General features: G+C 42.0%; 1 protein-coding gene across 1 annotated transcript in view; it reads right to left on the bottom strand.

Annotated features, from left to right (window-relative positions):
- Positions 1–22,591, bottom strand: part of CDH23 (cadherin related 23) — a 216,953-nt gene that overhangs the window by 119,888 nt on the left and 74,474 nt on the right. Inside the window, exons 20-24 of the mRNA XM_078783508.1 lie at positions 11,436–11,597; positions 8,570–8,706; positions 7,893–8,012; positions 5,793–5,890; positions 5,490–5,610 (exon numbers count right to left, since the gene is read on the bottom strand). Coding sequence (XP_078639634.1) covers positions 5,490–5,610; positions 5,793–5,890; positions 7,893–8,012; positions 8,570–8,706; positions 11,436–11,597 — 638 coding nt within the window. The remainder of the gene's footprint in view (positions 1–5,489; positions 5,611–5,792; positions 5,891–7,892; positions 8,013–8,569; positions 8,707–11,435; positions 11,598–22,591) is intronic.

Genomic DNA, 22,591 nt, shown 5'->3' with positions numbered 1-22,591 from the left:
AACGAGGCTACATGTTGTAGTGTAACTAACTCGGAGGGGAAATTAACCTTTTTATAAAACCACAAAACCGCAACATACATTTACATTTACATTACATTACATTTACATACATTTACATACAAGGGATTTACCCTTAACCCCTACCTAATTAACATAGCCCCACCCCTCGCCATGGGGACAAATATACAACCTTATGCGACATCCGGCCTGACTTATGTACATCAAGGTGGCTACACGACATACGGAGTGCACACTACCTATACAATCCAACCTGTCCCGAAGGTATTTCATTGCCTACCCCCCATAAACGTAACAATATGAATGCTAACGAGGCCTTTCACACATGTGCTATGTATGCATTTTCAGCACTCGCTTCTGCTAGTGCAGGCACTTTTAACCTGCCATCGCTTGCAATATAAATCTGTAATTCACATAGTGTTTTAACATACAATTTGCAGCATTTAAACGAAAGAGTGGCAATTTTGAGATGGTTAACCATAATTGTTGTGTTCCTGGATGCAAATCAGATGCACAAAAATATAGGAGATACGATACTAAAAGTTGATTTTAAACTTACCCTGCCCCATATACTGTATGTTCTTTCCAATGGTGTTCAGAAGCACGTAAACCAGATACAGGGTCTTCTTCCAACAATTTTGTTGTTCAGAGGCATACCCCAGCTTTCTCTCAGGTACTTTTCCAAGTATTTTCGACTTATTTTAGAAGTTTTGTGAGTAATTTCAGGTAACTAACAATCCTTGTCGTGCATGCATCATTGAAGTTCACTTGGCCCGAAGATTGCTGTCTCTAGGGGTTTCTGTACATGCACGCCGAGCATTCTGGGGCAGATTGTGTCATTTCGAAAATCTCGTATTACCAACCACAATGGGCTCAAAGGTTTCTCAGTTAGCCAACGACACGACACTGACTCTAGATAGACACCCTGATAGCTGTCATTACAGTTAGCCAGGTTTGATCCAGCATCGTTGGCTTCTTGGGTTAAAACTTGTACTCAAAATGTAGAGAATGGAGAAAGTAGATTGACGTTCCACTGGTGTAACTCACCCTGTATTAATTGCATTTTGGAAGTGATAATATTTGTCCCTATAAACCACTGTCAGTGTCAGAGGTCAGTTCTTTGAACCATCTGAGGCTTACCCAGCCAACCTAATTGTGTTACCTGAGCCTTCATCACATGAGCTTGTGAAAAACATCAACAAACACAAAATTATCTCAGATGATAAATACAAGTGAAGGAAAGCCGAATAGGTGAGAATAAAAGTTAAACATTACCATATGTAAAACAAATCAACGTCAGTTTATGTAAATCCTGGTTTGGAAAGTTGACCAGTTGTAAAATGTATGCCGCCTCATGTAAGACCTTGGTTTCTATAATATAACTGAAGGTTACAGGTTTAACTCCTAGCCAGTCAACATGGTGGGATTTTAAGTTGGCAAACAAAAAAAATCATTGCAAAGACTAAAGTAAGCAGATTGTAGACATTAAGGTCGACTATATCATCTCAGACAGCGTGGTCATTGTTTATGTAAAGGTATACTCGTACCTCATATACAACTATATTACACTACAAAATACTTATTACGAAGGTAAACAAAAACAGAGGGATTCCAGAATGTCATAGAGAGTCCGTGGGGATGTAAAGAGTAACACCAACATTTCAACCTGAGCTCGCCCTTTTGAGGTTGTACAAAAGGAAGCCTGCAGGAAAGGAGAGAGAAGATTCTGCCTTACCATCTTGAGAAAATATTCAGTTTGACATGCAATGCTGGGAGATTCTGTGGTTATCCAGTCAAAGGGCAGTCCATTGATAACTAAATGGTATTCATATAATACTTACCCCGTGCAATCGACTTGGTGTGAGTCAACTCTTCTGTTTTTTTTTTAAGGCTTAAATTTTTTTGATCCAATATGGCTGCCAGACCACGTGACTGATGACATTATATGTTTACATTCTCCAATATAATTGTGTGTAAATCACGCTCAATAAATTTCAAACTGATCAGACTAAGCGTTGTACTTGTCGAATTATGACGTCATAATGAAAGCACCAATGACGTCATCAGTAACAACACTTGTTCCCTATGCGGAGTTCTTTACAATGAGCTATGTTTCTATTTTTCCATGAAGTGGTTTCAGAGATATAGAGGTCCAGTTTTTTTTGGTTATCCAAGACGGCGCCCATACCATGTGACCGATGACATCATAATTATCACAAAAAAATTCCACACGGTGGTGAACATTTCATGTGAATCGGACCAACCAGAAAATGACTTTTAAAAATGCAGACACGTACATATGTACATACGTAGGCACGTACGAAACCGCTCACTTAACCCCACATTTTGCTTTGCAGTGCAAGGTAGCAAAGTTCACCAATGTTGAAGGTAAGGGTTAGAAAGACAAGTTAGGACTATGGGGATAAGATCAGGCCCTCAATGCATGGGAGGTCTCATGATGGAAGAGTTAGAAATGAAGGGACACGATGTACAGTGCTCATCCTTGCGGTAGACTAGTGTCAGGAGATGGGGCTACGCAACATTCCTCCATACAGTAATGTTGTCTGTCTATATTTAGGGAGAAATCTAACTCTGCCACATACACTGCATGACCAAAAGTATGTGGACACCAGAACATCGAACATTTCATTCCAAAATCATGGGCATTAAAATGGAGTTGGTCCCCCTTTGCTGCTATAACAGCCTCCACTCTTCTGGGAAGGCTTTCCACTAGATGTTGGAACATTGCTGCAGACATTTGCTTCCATTAAGCCACAAGAGCATTAGTGAGGTCGGGCACTGATGTTGGGCGATTAGGCCTGGCTCGCAGTCAGTGTTCCATTTCATCCCAAAGGTGTTCGATGGGGTTGAGGTCAGGCCTTTGTGCAGGCCAGTCAAGTTCTTCCACACCTCACTTCCAGTCAAGACCTCACTTTGTGCACAGGGCCATTGTCATGCTGAAACAGGAAAGGGCCTTCCCCAAACTGTTGCCACAAAGTTGGAAGCACACAATCATCTAGAATGTCATTGTATGCTGTAACGTTAAGATTTCCCTTCACTGGAACTAAGGGGCCAAGCCCAAACCATGAAAACAGCCCCCGACCATTATTCCTCCTCCACCAAACTGTACAGTTGGCACTATGCATTCTGGCAGGTAGCGTTCTCCTGGCATCCGTCAAACCCAGATTCGTCCATAGGACTGCCAGATGGTGAAGTGTGATTCATCACAGCAGAGAACGTGTTGCCACTGCTCCAGAGTCCAATGGTGGTGAGCTTTACACCACTCCAGCCGACACTTGGCATTGCGCATGGTGATCTTAGGCTTGTGTGCGGCTGTTCAGCCATGGAAATGCATTTCATGAAGATCTCGATGAACAGTTGTTGTGCTGACGTTGCTTCCAGATGCAGTTTGGAACTCGGTAGTGAGTGTTGCAACCGAGGACAGACGATTTTTATGCACTACGCACTTCAGCACTCGGCGGTCCCGTTCTGTGAGCTTGTATGGCCTACCACTTTGCAGCTGAGTTGTTGTTGCTTCCAGACGTTTCCACTTCACAATAACAGCACTTGCATTTGACCGGGGCAGCTCTAGCAGGGCAGAAATTTAACGAACTGACTTGTTGGAAAGGTGGGATCCTATGACGATGCCATGTTGAAAGTCACTGAGCTCTTCAATCCGTCCCATTCTGTTTGTCCATTGAGATTGCATGGCTGTGTGCTTGATTATATATATCTGTCACCAATGAGTGTGGCTGAAACAGCCGAATCCATGAGAAGGGGTGTCCGCATACTTTTGGTCATGTAGTGATTGAACAAACAGGCTTTCCTATAATCTTCATTCAAATTTCACTGCAACAGTGATATTAGGGACATGGAATCTTGGAGCAAGGGATGTGATGTTTGCTGAAGTTACTTTGGCAACATTTTGCTTCATGTTGATTGAACAATTGTCTTTTCCAATTCAGATTATTACCTCCACCACCGACTGTTGGTGGAGGTTATGTTTCAGGAACAAAATTACATCTCCAGATTGGAAAATTGCTATAAGGGTTTATTTTTATTATTTACGTAAATTTTAGATGGGTTGCAGGTCTTTGATTAAACTTATCTGAATGTAAAACATTACACCTGTAGCCATTTAGTATAATCACAGTTCATTTCCTGAGTCCTTCCTTCTTTCACTTTTCATGATTATTTCACCACCAGAAGCTAACATTCTTTCTCAATGACCTCTCTTATAAAATTCATGCTGTTAACAGTTGGCTTAGCGGCCTGGTGTTGGCTTAGCGGTTAGGGTGCCGGCTTGGGATACCTAGGATCCTGGGTTCGAATCCCGATCGATCGCTGAATTAACACCAGGGGGGTTGACTCAGCCTGTCATCCTTCCGAGGTCGGCAAATTGAGTACCAGCTTGCTGGGATGAATGATCCCGGTGTGTACCCCGATTTAGAATAGGTACACCGTATCCCTGCGCATCGTAAGAGGCGACTAAGGGTTGGCGTCAGGAAGGGCATCCGGCCATAAAAACATTGCCTCAAACAGGGAACCATGATTGTCATGGGGTCTGCAAGGCTAACCCCTGCTCTAGCAGGGAAAAATGGCCTTAAAACGATCATTCATTCATTCATTCATAACAATGTTCAGTTGTGATCTTCCCTACAGACTTTTTGAGCAATGAATGTTGGACGGAGGATATGTTTTCATCCTTGTTAGTTTGTGTAACTGTGAGTAGGATATCCCAAAAGGTTGTGGACAGATTCAGCCAAAACGTGGTGGACAGGTCGAGTGTGTGGCAAAGCCGAATTGATTAGATTTTGGTGAAGATCCAGGTACTAGGGTTTTTATTTAATTTTCAAGTGATTCTTTATAATTGAGAGATAGGGCCAAAAATGATATATAGCACGACATCTGAAAAAGGTTTAGACAGGTTATGACAAAACTTGGTGGATGACTTGGGTAGGTGATAAGAACAAGCCCATTAGATTTTAATTCAGGTATGGATGCAGATCCAGCCTATCAGTGGGATACAAACCATAAACTGTTCAGTCTAGTGGAGGTATCTTCAAGTTTGTTCCTGCTACCATCGACCAAATTTAGTCCAAACATTCACTAGGTTGTTTTTGACATTTAGGGTTGCTGTATAAATGTCTGTAGGTGAACGATTATGCTACTTCAAACTTTATAACTACATTCATCATATTACACATGCAAAATAATGTGATTGGATGTTATTGGCTATTAGATTCGAAGGAGGCACTGCAATTCAGATTCTTCAAAGAAATGGACAAAATAATTTCTATGTGATCACGAATAACCTCGTTTCCCACTACTTTCTATCTCTATACAAAACCATACTCAAATAAAAAAAACACTTTTGATAAAGGTTGTCCCAGAGGTTATGATTATGTCTGTCGGCATCAGGTATGGTTTTGACATCATCATGACAATGTTTACATGTTTGATCTTTTCACCTGGAGGCTGCTGATGTTGTCATCGGCCGGTGAAAGGGCTGCAGGCTGGACATCAAGCACGTTGTATGTCCTAAATAGGCTTTTCAGCTGCTCCTTATTTTTATCAATCATTGCTATGACCCTTGGAGGAGAAATGGACAAAAGTCATGTAAATGGCATGATCGGTATACAAAAGGACACATATGTTTTGTGGAAAGCAAAGGTTCATGATCATCAGTGACATTTTGTCCTTTATGTCTTCTTGGAGTGAAACAATCAATAAGAACTCTTGACTCTGATCTTAAGCTAGAAGAGATGGTTTACCGGTTGACATCCATAATGCGGTTGGTATCTCTGTTCACAACATGGATGAGCATATCCGTCTGTGCAAAGTTGACACGTCCGTTGGAGTCCACATGAAACTGAAGAGATGAGGGATGGAAGTAAAGGAAGTTGAGAATATGCATACAATCTCAGATATTACAATGGATTATCAAAACTTCTTATCTTAATCTGTAAGTTATTTCAACCCAACACAATGCCAGTGCCATGATTGCAAAGTCTTTCATTTTCCCTGAACAATTAAACACTGATAGGTAATAATGTTAATAAAAAGATACCAACAATAATAATAATAATAATAATAATAATAATAACTAGAAAGCATCTGAAAAGCAAATCCCATCCGTGTCTGCTTTGTAATCTGACTTCTTCTTCTTCTGTATGCTAAACATAACAAAACCAGCTAAAAACAAAAACAACAAAAAATTGACGATTTCAGGCGACGTTGGCCTTTTGACCTCAAAAGCAAGAGACTTCAGTGACTCAATATGCAAATTCTTAAAATTTCAAGTCAATTGGATGAAAATTGACGTTTTTCCTCAATCTTTTGATCTAAAAAACACAATCGGCTTCAAGCTTTTTTTGATTGGTGAATCAATTCAGTGACCCAATGTGCAAATTCTTAAAATTTCAGGTCAATTGGATGAAAATTGACGATTTGATGACACTGACCTTTGACCTTTTTACCAAATTAATAATTTGACTTCTCCATATTCTCATAATAAGGCTTTGTTAAAGATTTGATGGCAAAACCTCAAATGGTAAAAAAGTTACAGCACACACGCTCGCACGCACACACAGACGCGTGCACACACACACAGGATTGCAAAAACCCATCTCTCATGCTAATAAAAGCTGACTGTACACCTAAACTATTTTGTTCCTAAACTGTACATAAAAACTACTTCTCCCATCTGTGGAACTACCTTCGAGAGGCCATTATTTCCCACACTTCCCTCCAGGGTCAGACAGTAATAGTATCGCTATCTCATGCCACCCCCCATCCTTACCCACAATCTTTATTATCCCCATTAAGCCTTCCTAGCCCAACCCCCTTACTTGTAGGACAACAACAACAACAACATGCATTTTAAAGGCCATTTTCCCTGCTAGAGCGGGGGTTAGCCTACTTGTAGGACGCAGTGTTTAATTCTCTACTCTCTTGCCGATCATTCATTCCCTTGCTTGTTGTGCCAAAAATGTACCTCACTGCCCGTCCCATGAGCAGTGAGAAAAGATAAATCAAGATCCTATCAAGAAAAGAAAATGGTAAAAAAATAAAATAAAGCCCAGTAAATGCTAATTAAGATGAAGGTGTGGTGAAAAACGGAATTTTGAATTAGGGTCTTAGAAAATAGGTAAACTGATAGCATAAGTTAACGCGGTGTGGGGCACAGGTCTGCTTGTATTTTGAAACAAGAAGAAAAATACATAAAATGTCATAGCCCCCTTGATTTTAGTAATTTTGCTGTATGGAGTTAAAGGCTGTCAGTTGGCCATCTTTGGTCAGATTACAAAACAAAATCTGCATATGTATACTCTCATGTATTGTGTTTGTACCAAGTTGAAACAAAACCGGGCCATGCATGTCCGAGAAATGGTTGGGGACACATTTAAGTAACAAAATGGCCGCCAGTCAGCCATCTTGGATCTGTGAAAAATGCATTTATCGAAAATGCGACGTGCATATGTAAGCCATCATTCATTATCTGTTTGCCAAGTTTGAACAACATCGGTTAATGCATGTCCGATAAATGGTTGAGGACGTGGTCAATATCGGTTTTTTTTACAACTGAAAAGACTGCCAGACTACCAGTCGGCCATCTTTGATTATATCGCAAAATAAAGTGAGCTGCTCATATATGCTGCATTTACGCCAAGTTTGAACAAAATCGGTCCATACATCTCCGAGATATGGTTGCGGACGCACACACACATGGACAGATGGACGGACGAGATGAATCCATAAGCCCCCGTTTTGAGCAAAGTCAACGGGGGCTAATAATGGAATTCATAATGCTGAACAACAAAACACAAGCAGACAATACAAGTTGTTTGTCCCATCATAAATGCTCTACAAACCTGCACATCATCCGTGTTCACAATGGCACCGGTTATATTGGAGAGCAAGCGTGTCAGTTCATCTTGAAAATCTCGTACCCGCTCAGGAGTTTCGTTCACCACAATGCGAACGCGCTGGTCCTATTGTATGGGAAGGACACAACATATCAACAAGTCGGTTTGACTTTTTATGTGATTAATGTTAGCTCTTTCACGAGCCTCGATCTTGTATACAAAAAAAAAAAAAAAAAAAAAAACTGGGATCTGCTCATTGCACTCGCTAAATGTGCTTTGCTCATCGAAAGGTGTGCGTCATAGTCTAGGACTAACCCTTGATTTTTTGGGGTCATTAACTGCGGTGTGTCTGAAAACAGATGGGTCATTGACTGTGGGTGAGTGGGATAAAACAACATTAAACCATATTTCAAAATCAGGCACATAAATCTTTTGTGAATGGAGTGCAAATACCCCCCAATTTTTTTTTTTTTTTAATCATCACTATACAAACATTTTATGAGTTGCAAGAAAACAACTTGCTCCAGGGTGCTGTGCTCCACAAATAATGATTACAATAACAGTTTCACAGAGTCAAAGCCATAACCAACAACCTTTGTTGTGGGATGGCCTGTGCTTCTGCTGGCCTGCCTTCCCAACAAGTAAGCCAACACACAAAAGAGGATATTGCCAGAGGCTCCTACCTGACGCAGGATGTAAACTCCCACAGTTGCAGTTGCATTGTGACCAGCTGGATCAGAAGCCAGCACAGTTAGCAGAAAGTATCCAGGACTATACGCCGTGAAAAGATCGTATGTGCGTAGGATTCCACTACGTCCACCTGCAACAACCAAGTGTGCCAATGTCCGATGACTAAGTTACCATAAAATACTAAGAATGTGTGCCTCATCACACCAACTTACAATTTTATTTATTTCTGGTGTTCTGTTCAAAGACAGGTTAAGTACTGCCAAAGTTAAATGCAGGTTAAGTGCAGGTTGCAACCGTCAACTCTGAGAATGCAACTGGACTGGACGTCATCAATCACGTGGCCTAAAAACTCGCTCTTGCACTTCCTCTATCTGCCCTTTTCATCCTGTCATCTGCCCTAGATCATCTTCCATCTGCTTGGAAATCAGCCAATATCACATTGCATAAAAAGGTGCAAAATCCGATCCCATCAACTACAGACCAATTAGCTTCCTTCCAATCATCAGCAAGGCCATGGATCCATCATTACAGTTGACATAAAATCATTCCTTTTCTCCAACAAACTCATCTCAGATCGCCAATTTGGATTCAGACTTGGTCACTCTAACTTGAACATGTTGCTCCTACTCTCCCAAAAATGGATGCAGGCCCTCCATATCAGACATTATATCAGGACCGTCTCTCTCGGCATATCTTCAGCTTTCAATACAGTCTGGCATGCTGCATTGCTCTGCAAACTGTCTGCCTATGGAATCCAAGCCTAACGCCACTTTGGATTATTGACTTCATCCACTCTCGTAGCCAACTTGTAGATTTCAATTGAAGCATTTCTCCTACTCTCCCTGTCTAGGCTGGAGTACCCAAAGGCAGAGTTCTAGGCCATATCTTATTCCTAATCGTCATCAATGATCCAACTGACTCTGGAAAATCCTCTTTATCTCTTTACTGATAAATCCACTCTTTGCCATGCCATCCCTCATCCTACTGATTGACAGGCACAGCAGCTTATTCCCTCTCCTCAGACCTTGACAAATTCACAAACTGGTCAAACACCTGGAACATGTCTTTCAATCCTGATAAATCCCACACACTCACTCTCTTCCAAAAGGAACGTACTGCAAACCCTCCTATCCACTTTCTTAATATTCCTCTCGAAGAGGTTCAGTCACTCAAACTCCTGGGTCTTACTATCAGCCATGATTTATCTTGGGCAAACCACATTTCAAAGTTGGCCTTCAACCCCAGCTGCCAACTGGGCATCCTGCATCGTACAAACTCCTTCCTTGGTATATCTGGATCTGGATTTTTAAACGACCTTTAAAATAATTATTTTAGTAAAATTTAAGTACATACTTGAACACTAGTGTGCGGCGCATCGTGTTCTATGAACTCTCTCAATATAAATATAAATAATTAATCATTTTATATCCAGGAATGGTTGAGATGGTTTGGTCATGTGTTGAGGAAGGATGAAAGTGACTGGTTGAGAAGAGTGATGGAAATGAATGTAGAAGGAAGTAGAGGACGGGGAAGACCGAGAAAGACTTGGCTAAAGATGGTGGAAGAAGGAATGCGGGCAAGGGGGTTAACAAGGGGAGATGCAGAAAATAGGGCAAAATGGAGCAAATAGGGCAAAATGGAGAAGATTGTCATGGGGACCGCAAGGCTAACCCCCGCTCTAGCAGGGAAAATGGCCTTAACATGCATGTTGTTGTTGTTGTATTTAGTATACAGGAAAACAAACACGACATAATGACAATAACACCGAAGCTTTTCGTACTGTACGCTTCCAGGCGATTCACAGCAAAGAGACCGGAAGAGATGATAATTTTGGAGTGGGGACTCAACTGGTACGAGCATGCAAGAACGTCCAAGGACCGTCGACCAGTTCTTCTTCTTCTTCTTCTTCTGCCATTGCACGGCACTTGGATGCCAACCCCGATTGTGCAGACCGGTACAATGGAGATATGTTCAAGATATTGAGCCGAGGTCGGGGTACGCTACATCTACGTATGTTCGGAGCAACCTTCATCCACAAACACTTGCCAAAACCAGAGTGGACCCTACATTGTGTCATCAGAAGGAATTTGTACATTCTCTCGTTCTCTTTCAACACGGAAAGATTAAAGGTATTTCCCCGACGCTGTCTAAGGTAATGATGCAAATGGTGTGGCATCGCTGACAACTCCGCTCCAGCCAATCGGAGCCCGGGACAGTGGTGACTGAATCAACCAATGGGCGTTCAGAACACCAATGACGTCATGATTGAAGAACCAATCGGTGTCACGGTTACTTAGACATGCTTATAAATGCACTGGTTCTCATCTCTTCCGGTCTCTTTGCTATGAATCGCCCTGAAGAGTACAGCATGAAAAGCTTCGGTGTTATTGTCATTATGTCTGTTTGTTTTCCTGTATACTAAAGTTCTGTAGCACCAAACATCCGGTTAATTAATCGTTTTATGGTAATTGAGGTTTCTCTGTGAATATAAGGACAAGATGGACGAGAATGGCTTCTTTCCTGTGCAAGATGAGTTTGCATGTGCAGTGAAGCCAGCATTATATAAATCCTTGATCATGCTGTCATCACCATTACGGACTTAATTGTTCGTGTAATTAACATTTGCAAACCGAAATAGCCTTAAATATGTTGACACTTATTTAGCGTGACAATCAGCCTGTTGACAAGTATCCATTTTACGTACAGAACGTGGATCATTGGCATTGCGTTGAACAATGAGAGCAGTACGATATGAAGGAAATGCAGCACATGTTCTTCTGCACTCCCAAAATCACTGCCCGATGCCCCCTGGCAACCAGAAAGGACGTGGGGTTCAAACAAAGGAAAGCCAAAGCTTACCGAGGGTAAATATTCCGTCGAGAAGCTGGGTGTTGTTCGAATGGTGTTTGATATAAAAGATGTTCAATAATGTATATGACACCAAGCTGTTATTTCCTGCATCTGCATCCACGGCTTCCAGCTGCAGAAGTTCTGATCCCACCTTAGCATCTGTTGCAACACCTGTGAAAGACACACAAAGGCTTATTTACATTGTTCACACTGTGCATTAAGCCAGTGAAGGAGAACACAAGTTTGTGTTGGCCATCATCTCTGATTAACTGGCCGATGAGAGTGAGCTCCGTGAATTTCCTCAGCAGCATCATGGCCTGGACTTCAATGATATCGTTATCATGTTGAGAGGATCTTATCATGAAATTGATTCACTTCCATGCCACCTTATCATCAGGTTGATCTATAAAACAACAAAGAATATCACCAAAAGTGCATCCATCTCCGCTATTTTTCCTCGACAAAGCCTCAAAATATTAAACACCGCTTTACGCAGTTCGTATAAGGAACTAAAGCCCCAGAGGCCATGGTTGCTCATGCCCACCTCCTCTTATTATGTTGGAAAATACACGTACATGTATGAAGGAATGCAAATACTTGCCAAACTTCTATCCTGAGAAAAGAAATCTGACTGTGAACCTGTTTTTCTTTTCTCTATTTCTGATGTCCTTCCGCTGCTGTGACCGAAAGACAATTCTGCCCAATGGTCATCACAGAATGCAGTAAACGGTCTGTGGGGCAGATCCTTCAACACTATCGTTGTGCTGATAAACAGGACTACATCATATATGTGCAACCAAGTAACAAGGCACTTCGAGTTCTGGATCACAAGTTGTGCCTCCTTTTGCAGTCAACAAAGAGCTGTGGAGAAAGAAACATTTGTTGGTTTTTGGACTTACATCTACTCCACGATAAGTTGGGTAATTGGTGTTGAAGAGTCTCTTCCCTTTTGGCGTGCAGTTTATGTTCTTCATTGGCTTGTTTGTTTGCTCTTAACCCTAGTCTGTAGGCGTGGGTCTAATGGACCCGGTACGTTTTTTATTTTTGCTCTAATTTGTTTATGAAAACGTTTTTTGGCATGACCCTCCATGAATGCTTCTACAAGTTGGTGATAAACATTTATTCACTGTTTATCCAAAAAGAAATTATTTTAGTTCCGAGAAAAGTTCCGACAAATTAAGATTTTCCTTAAAATGCAGTCCTTCGGGCCTGCAAGACCCGAGTTATTTTTTGCCTTTCTTTTGTTCTCAAAGTACCTAATTTGCATGTGAGCTGTGCTATGGAAAGTTACCAAACTTATTCACTCGGGTATGAGTCATCTCTGACGGATTTCCGGTCACGTGTTTTTTTTCATTCCGTTTTCCTTCCTGCCTTACGTTTTCCTTTGCCGTTTACGTGAGTTGTGTTTTTGGATCATTCACAACTTCTCGTCGGCTTTTCCCGTGTTTGGACATCGGATTATTGCTTAAATTGCTTTTGTCGAGGTGAGCTTATTTGACACCATTTTACGATTTATACTTTTTATTGAATTTGCATTGGTTCTTTGACGATCTCCCAGACCCAGACCCGCATTAGTGTAAAATTTCGCAAAATCCTTCAGTATGATTTCAAAACAAAACGTTTAGTGAATCCACTTTCTTGAGCAAAGACTACTCAATTAACCAAACCTTTATATGCAAAATAAATCATTTGTATAAAAATATAAAAGTAAAAGCAAACAAACATTTGAAAGAAAAGTTCAAGTATGTATTGTTTTATGGGTCTTCTTCAAAATAAGTGTATAGCTGAATCACCATTATGGTGGGAATACTACTGCAGGAAGCCTCTACTTTGCATACAAAAGAATAACACCCGCCCCCCACCCCCCCCTCCCCCCCAAAAAAACCACACCAATGCGCTCCTGGGGTCTTTTAGACCCGAAACCCTGCATTATCGTTAGGACAATCTAGCCTGCGGACTAGGGTTAATTTCAATGACAGAAGTTCAAGACTTAATTTGTGGGCGACATTTTTTTGCTAGCATAGTGGTTTGAAAGATTACTATATTCCATAGAAACTTTTAACTCAGGTCTTTCACAAAGGAAGTGTTGCTCTACCATACAGGGCAAAAACGTTTGGAAATTTTCTGCTCAACTTTTTTTATCTCCTTGAACTTGCTCTTGGATGACAATTAATAAAGCTACTCATGAACAAGAATGTCTGTACTTGCTAAATTACATTACAAATTGCCCGAAAATTGCCCTTGCTAAATTACAAGTATCTCACTGTATAATGAGCAAAGAGAGAACCTTAGTCGGACTCTTTCTGGTTTATACCTCCCTCGGAATGTTGGCCGTGCAGACCCATACAGCTCCATATCAGCTTATTGAACTTCCAATGGGAAGTATATTTGAGGAATTCAGATGCAAAAACAGATAAATCCATTTTTTCCATTTTCTGTAAATCAACATTTTTTAAGGTGCTTTCTTGGTATAACATATCAATTCCAAAAAGGGTGGTCCTAAATTGATGCAAGCAAACTAACACAAGGCCAGAATTTCACAAATCTAATTTTAATAAAGGCGTTATAAGTTGATACTTTTCAATTTGTTTTGTCAAAAGCAGATAAATCCACAACCTGCCTTTTTTAATGCAAAAACAGACAATCCATCATAAACTTTCTTTGGTATCAACTATCAAGATTTCACAGAATCACCAGAGATATGATTATATTCCTTAATGCAATATGAAATAGTATTAATCTGAATGTAATAAAAAAAATTCTGAGGCAGGGACCGGCACGGAGGTGATGCAAGCCGGCAGGCCAATGACATGGCTTGCAAGAAGATTACATGGCTGGCAGGCCGATGACATGGCTGGCAGGCCAATGACATGGCTGGCAGGTCGATTATATGGCTGGCAGGCCAATGACATGGCCTGTAAGCCGATGACATGGCTGGAAGGTTGATTATATGGCTGGCAGGCCAATGACATGGCTTGCAAGCAGATGACATGGCTGGCAGGCCGACGACATGGCTGCCAGGCCAATGACATGGCTGCCAGGTTGATTATATGGCTGGCAGGCCAATGACATGGCCTGCAAGCCGATGACATGGCTGGCAGGTTGATTATATGGCTGCCAGGCTGATGACATGGCTGGCAGGTTGATTACATAGCTGGCAGGCCAAAGACATGGCCTGCAAGCCGATGACATGGCTGGCAGGTTGATTATATAGCTGGCAGGCCAAAGACATGGCTTGCAAGCAAATGACATGGCTGGCAGACCGATGACCTGGCTGCCAGGCTGATGACATGGCTGGCAGGTTGATTATATAGCTGGCAGGCCAAAGACATGGCTTGCAAGCAGATGACATGGCTGGCAGACCGATGACCTGGCTGGCAGACCGATGACATGGCTGGCAGACCGATGACCTGGCTGGCAGACCGATGACATGGCTGGCAGGTTGATTATATAGCTGGCAGGCCAAAGACATGGCTTGCAAGCAGATGACATGGCTGGCAGACCGATGACCTGGCTGGCAGGTTGATTGTATAGCTGGCAGGACAATGACATGGCTTGCAAGCAGATGACATGGCTGGCAGACCGATGACCTGGCTGGCAGGTTGATTTACAGACTTGGCATTTAATATGGAATATATATTTTTTCTTGACTTGGGTTTACGTTCTGAACTCAGTATATCAATCTGGTGAGTTTTTTTTACCCTTCGGTGATGTCTTTGTTGAAAGAACCATGTCACTGAATGTCTTTCGCAGCAAGAAGTCAATAACAGGATTATATCACAGGTGGCGTGACAAAATGTAAGGACAGGTACATTTGACGATTGGCTTCACAATCGGGTATACAAGGGTTGTTGCGTTCTGTATTAGTGGAAAACAACTGCTGCACATCTACAAAAGTTATTGCCGCTTCCTCTGGAGATGGTCCATCAACTTGACAATGCTGTTTGTCATGGAGTGGTGGCTTTACGAAATTCTGGCATGAAACAGCGTGCTATTGCTCGGCAGTATGGCATGACTCAAGGTCAGGTGTCAAAGATCCTGAAACGAAATGCTCAGAGGGGTGTCCCTACTCCAATACCGAGGCCAGGACGTCCATGCAGAACCACAAGGAGAGATGATCGCCAGCTGCACCGGTTAGTCTGCAATGGCCATACCAAGTCAGCTAATCGGCGTAGGGCTGAGTGGCATCAACTGACAAATGTGCCTGTATCCAGAAGGCAAGTCAACCAACGACTGGTTCAAGCAGGCTATTGTCCCAGGCGTCCCTTGAGAAAGCCACGCCTGACCAGACAACACAGCCAGCGCCGATTGCAGTGGGCCAGAGAGCACCGTCAATGGCAGCCAGGACACTTGAATCACGTGACCTTCAGTGACGAGTCTAGATTTCTGGTCTATCGTCAAGATGGCCGCGTCCGAGTGCATTGCTTCCATTTGCTCGTGCAGCCTTTCGAGGAAACTTTGTCTTCCAAGATGACAATGCACGGCCTCATCGTGCTCGCATGATCCAACACTTTCTTGCTGAACGTGGTGTAGAGCATATGGAGTGGCCTGCCATGTCCCCGGATATGAATCCGATCGAGAACTTGTGGGCAGAATTAACGCATCAAATCGACAACTTGGACCAGCAGCCGACCTCTGTGCGTGAATTGCAGCAGACTATTGTCACTGCATGGCAAGCGATTCCTGTCCAAACCTTGGCAAATCTCGTGAACAGCATGCCTCAACATGTACGTGCTCTCCTGAATGCTCGTGGGGGTTACACGAAGTACTGAACTGTAATTTTACTGTCCGTAATCCCAGTCATAATTTAGCTTTTGTTTTTGTTGAATTTTTTTTTGGCTAATGTGCAAAATAAAGAGATACTTCTGGAAAACGTACAGAAGTTTAACACAGTACTGTCCGTGAATTGCGTTCGATATCAGTTTACCTCACTTTCGAGGATCAATTTATTTGCTTCGAAATGTCATATGTGGTTTTTGTTTCTTTTAAACGTCACATTAACAAAATCTAGAATAATTTCAACATAATTCCAATGAACTTTTGGTTCTAAGTCATCTTGAAAAGTAAATTCACCCCCACAAAAAAATATTCCATATTAAATGCCAAGTCTGTATATAGCTGGCAGGTAAGGGCTGGCAAGCAGGTAAGACAGCTGGCTTCCCCCTAATCTGCCAAACCTAATCTATCTGCACACCTGATCTATCTATTCTCTCACCTACTCTGAGTCCCTCTAAGCAATATTATCCCCTTGTCCTTCTACTCTATGAATGCAGAAATTGTATTCATACTAATGCACAATGTTAATTTTTGAAAGTTAATCGTGGTGAGGGCGGGGGGAGAGGGAGTAGGGGCGCAAAGCTGAAGGTTCGCCTGGGGCACTTAATACCCTTGCACTGGGGTTACTCCAAGTGGTATAAAGTCCCGTACCTCGGATGACTACGTCCACGTATTTATGAACAAAAGGTTTATTACGACAGAGAGAGAGTGGGAGGGCAGAATCTAGGTAATTGAATACTAGTACACCTCTGATATTATTGAGGCCCGAGACGAGATCTACTGTAGTCTGTATACCCCAGAGAAGATAATACCATAACCCTTCCTGCGCTCCTGTTTGGAGTGGGTGCACTAGTTTCCTGAAACCAGACCCAGCTGTCCATAAGACTTGTTACCCTGCGTTCGTGAAGCGAAAGGCAGGGTTAAGCATTCGGGTATGTACGTGCCTGCATTTTAAAAACTCATTTTCTCGACAACCGTTGGTCCGATTGACATGAAATTTTCACCATAGGAGGGCCTCTTCCTGAAGAATATTTTAGTGAATATTATGATGTCACAGGTCACATGGTATTGGCGCCATCTTGGAAAAACCAAAAAAATTGCACCTCCATATCTCAAAAACCGCTGCACAGAAATAATTGAGACAGATCTCATTGCAAAGAACTCTCCATGCGGAATAACATATGTGAATGATGACGTCATAGGTTCCGCCGTTATGACGTCATAATTCGACAAGTAAAAACTTTATCCGATCAGGATGAAATTTCTTGAGCATCTTCTTGGTATAAATTGATGCAGAAATAAAAGTATAATGACGTCGTAGGTCACGTGGTTCGGACGCCATATTGTTTTGAGTGAAAAGCCTGAAAAACCACTAAAATCCAATTTTCTCCCAAACGACTGAACAGATAGAGGCCAAACTTGGCAAGCAAAACCGCATACCCATGACAAACAAAAAAAGTCAGCGAGCATGACGTCATGCATCACATGGTTTCAGAGTTATGACGTTTTTAAGCATTAACTTTTAAAACCAACCTCCTCCCTCATTTTTGATCCTATCGAGGGGAAACTTCAAAAATGTGTTCAGCATATCAGTATACTAAAATGACCTTTTGGAATTTGCGATAGGTCACGTGGTTTGGCAGATACAAATAATTAAACGAAAATAATTAAAAAATTTATAACTCTTGAACCGCTTCATTGATCGACGTGAAACTTTATATTGTAGTAGAGGTAATGACGTGTACCTTGTGTGCAAAATTTCAACATGAGTGGATGTACGGTATGGAAGCTAGAAGTTGTTATTGCGTGAAGAAGAAGAGTCTTCTAGAGTGGGCATGGAATTAATTATCACACTGCACATGACGAGCAGGCAAAGTACGGAGCGACCTCACGGGGTCATTTTGACCTCAAATAAAATTCAGATTTCACATTTGTCAATCGTTGAGGTATGTTAACACATGACCAAAACAGATTTGGCGAAATTCGGACGATTTTTGACGAAAATATAACATTTGTGTCTGCATTTCAGTAAAGTAAAGTGTGTGCCGTGTCAGCCATATGGGGAATGGGTGTTGTTAACGATGACGTCATTGGTGCCATCATTATGACGTCATAATTCGACAGGGACAGCTTAGTCTGATCAGTTTGAAATTTATTGAGCATGATCTATGCAACAATTATTTAGAGAATATAAATTTATGATGTCATCACTCACGTTGTCTGGCAGTCATATTGGATCATAAAAAAGAAACGTTCAAAATAGAAGAGTTGGCTCACACCAAGTTGACTGCGCAGGGTAAGTATTCTATGAATACCATCTAGTAATTGATATTGAATCAAACCATGAAGTTCCTCGGAGATAAATTGTATGATATATTTAACAGCACGGATGAGGGAGTTGAGTGGACAAAGGACGTAAAATATATATACGAGTATGTATATATTTTGTGTCACAGGTTGCGACCACAATGCGGTTATTCTTGTTTTGGCAATAAATAAATAACATTACCGATAATATTCACACAATATGCCGAGGAATGAATCCTTACATACAGAGATCCTTTCTTTATTTGCCTTCAGAAGGAATTACTTCACTGTGACATCCCTGGCTCTCTGTTTGTATATAATCTTCAACGTGACTATGATGCTGTGCGCTGACTGGTTAAATGGATATATCGGGTTTTGTCAAACTGGTTTTGACAATATAATAAATGGGTAGAGGTTGTTTGTGTGGTGGTTGTTTTAGCCCAAAAGTGGTACGGTAGTGACTAAGGTTTGAAGGGTGCTGAGGAAGGGTTGAAGTTGTGCTGAGGCTGTGTTGGTGTTCCTATGAGTAGAAGTGATGGTTATATCGTCTGCATATAAGGCCAAGTGGTGTATGTTGTAAGGGTGGGTGATTTTTTGGTATGAGGATGTGTGAGGATGTGTGAGGGTATGTGTGTGTGTGCTCTGGTGTGTGTTTTGTGATTGAGTGATGAAGGTTATAAGGGTGGGTGGTTGGTTGGGTGCTCCACCATGTTTTTTGGGGTTTTTTTTGGTGCTCTGGATGCTGGGAGTGGAAGTGTTCTCACTGACTGGGGGTGGCGCGGGGTACGTATGCATCTAAGTATAGTTGCTGCATGTGGAGGCGTATGTTCCCCTGCTGGCCCACCTTAGCTGACAATATCAAGGTTGAAGGGCCGAAACAGAATGATACTGAGGACATCGATTGAAGACCTGGTCAGTGAAGCACACTTGTGACCAGTTGTGTTTTGAAATTAGGCAGGTCGTGGACAAATAAATGGAAACACCTGGGTGAATTAGGAACACCAAGCAACAGCTTCCACACTGGTGTGACCCCTCTGTTAATTATGCAAATATCATCCCAGCATGCTTAGGGTCATGTATAAAAATGCTGTACAGGCCTGGTTGCCTATAATTATGGCTAGCATAGCCTCAAGAGGAGACCCTCCACCCCCCCACCCCCACCCCCAATGCCTCCATCCACAGAGCACGTGTGGTCGCCCAATGGTTTGATAAGCATGACACTGATGTCGTCCATATGTCATAGTCTTCTCAGTCACCAGATCCGAACCCAATTGGGCATTTGTATGATATTCTGGGACGATGCCTGAGACAGCGTTTTCCACCTCCATCAAACAGGTGTGAGATTATTGAATTTCTCGTGGAAGAATGGTGCCACATATTCCTCCTGCAGAATTCCAGACGCTGCTAGACTTAATGCCACGGCACATACAGGCTGTACCAGCCACACATGGTGGTCCAATGCCATGTTAAAAGACTTCACATTGGTGTTTCCATTTTCTGTTCACTACCTGCATATATATATATATATATATATATATATATATATATATATATATATACTGTATATATACTGTATGTGAATGAAAATGCTCAAATGCAAAAAAAAAAAAAAATGCAAATTTTTTTTTTAAATGCAAAAAAATATATATATAATAATAATGTCAAAATGCTATATATACTGTATATGATTCAAATATACTCGTATATATATGAATCAAAATTCCGTCTGTGCATGTGCGGGACTTATGTTAATTGGAGTTCGGGTGGGAGCACTCATCACGCTCCACACATTCTCCACAAATTTTGATTCATATCTCTACCCGATCTGGGTTTTCATTTACATTAGCAGGAACAATCGTCTGGGTGGTAGACAAGCTTTTGTTCTTTATGGATCATGTGACTTTTACTGTGCGAGATGTAATCCACGGTCAATGCTCAACATTAGAGCCAGAAGGCACCAATTACATATACATATATACAGGGTGATTGAAAAGTAACTCCCTATTTTAAAATATTTAGAAATCATTTATTTATTGTAATATTTTTCTCAAACTTTTAGTGTTTGTTCCTTAATGTATGAGAATTTAATCTTTGTTGGTTTTGTTTCAGATTATTTTTTGTTTGAAATTCGGAAGCCCTACAAACATGGCTGGACGTCTTACCCTGCAGGAGCGTGCCCAGCTAGCGGCACGTTACGAAGTTTGGAAATCCGTTGTTCAAGTGCAAAGATGGTGGAGGACCATAAAGGAGCACATGCTCAAGTTGAGGCAAAGACGATCAAGAATTGTCATGCAAAACTCATGGCTACAGGATCTGTATCTGATACTCGAAGAAGCGGTCGCCCTTCCAAGTCCAGTGACCCGGAGACAGTGCAAGCAGTTCAAGAAATGTTTACACATAGCCCAAGAAAGTCAATTCGACAAGCAGCAAGGGAAAGTGGGCTCTCCTTTCACACAGTATGAACTGTGCTCAAAAAGGAGCTTAAATGGCAAGCTTGGAAGGCGCACTACTGTCAAGCACTCTCTGCTGAAGACTGCGACATTCGCATGGAGTTTGGGGAGGTGATGCTGGCTTGGTATGAAGATTGGTCTGATCTCTTTAAAAATATCCTCTGGTCTGATGAAGCGGTATTTCACATCGGTGGGTTTGTGAACCGTCACAACTGCTATTACTGGGCAGGAGAAGATCCTCGTGTTATTTCTGAAAAAACGCAATATCGGCCCAAGGTAACGGTGTGGTGTGGAATGACCACACCGTGTTTGTAGGGCTTCCGAATTTCAAACAAAAAATAATCTGAAATAAAAACGAACACAGATTAAATTCTCATACATTAAGGAACAAACACTAAAAATTTGAGAAAAATATTACAATAAATAAATAATTTCTAAATATTTTAAAATAGGGAGTTACTTTTCAATCACCCTGTATATTGTTACGGTTTTTAGAACCTTCACTTTATCAAATTTAGTATTAAAATCCCTAATAACTCCCCGTGTACATTTCCCCTTAATTGGCTGTTAATTGTTTGCACCTTAGTCAGTCCATCGCATCACGTAGCAAATAGTAGGCTTCCCTCAATAGTTATCTCATTATTACATGTCAGTATAAGGCTCTGTTTTTCCACTAGTTCATTGCGTTGCACCAAATCAAATAAGATAGATCCCCTTTCAATTGCCCAAAACCTCCATTGCCAACCGCATTGCTCCATTGCCAACCGCATTGCTCCCTTTCCAATTGCATGCCTCCATTTCCAACTGTATTGCTCCATTTCCAATTGCATGCCTCCATTTCCAACTGAATTGCTCCATTTCCAACTGCATTGCCCCGTTACCAACTGCATTCGCCGCCATGCCATGTGCTCTAACTCGGGGAAGAAGGGCGTGGCCCCACCTCACCATCAGGAGGAGGAGTGAGCCAGCCCCGATCAACCAACCGAGAAGGAGTGGGTTTGGCTTGAGAGGGCGGAGAAAGAAACATCGAGGAGGTTCAAGAAGATTCTAAGGTGGGGCCTATAAAACCCAGTGCGGGAAACCCCCACCTCAGTTCTGTGGAGGGAGGTGCTTGAGACGAGTGAGAGTCCGCAGGGAGAGAAACCGTACAAGAGTCCCGTGGGTGTCGACGGAGTTTCACAGACGCAGGAGGTGGAGAACGCTGCCGGTGAAGCCGAATACGTGGAGCTGCCGGCTGAAGCTGCGGGCTGTTTGCCGGGTTTTTCGCCTCGACCCCAGAGCGTGGACCGCAAGCTGAAGCCGGACCTAGACGCTACCATTTGCCTGGACTCGTCTCTCCCTTCCCATACCATCTCTGCCATTCCATCCATTCGTGAAAGTGAGTTTGTCTTGTTTGTCTTGTCTGGGGTTTTAAGTAAGTTTGTATAAGTATAAGTTGCTCTGTGTCCATCTTTCCCTGTAAATTACATTTCTTATCTTTTCTTCTCTTTGATTGTGGTTGTGTAAATAATTAATAAATCTCTGTTCTTCCTACCTTTGCCTTCTTCTTCTTCCTCGTCCGATCGTCCTTGTCTTTTCCATCATTGAACACCTGTGGCACGATTTGGCCAACGCTCAGAATCGGGTTTAGTC

The sequence above is a fragment of the Myxine glutinosa genome, chromosome 8 (genome assembly GCF_964187855.1).
Source record: "Myxine glutinosa chromosome 8, kmMyxGlut1.1, whole genome shotgun sequence".
Classification (NCBI taxonomy): Eukaryota; Metazoa; Chordata; class Myxini; order Myxiniformes; family Myxinidae; genus Myxine; species Myxine glutinosa.
This window is presented reverse-complemented; position numbering and strand designations above follow the sequence as displayed.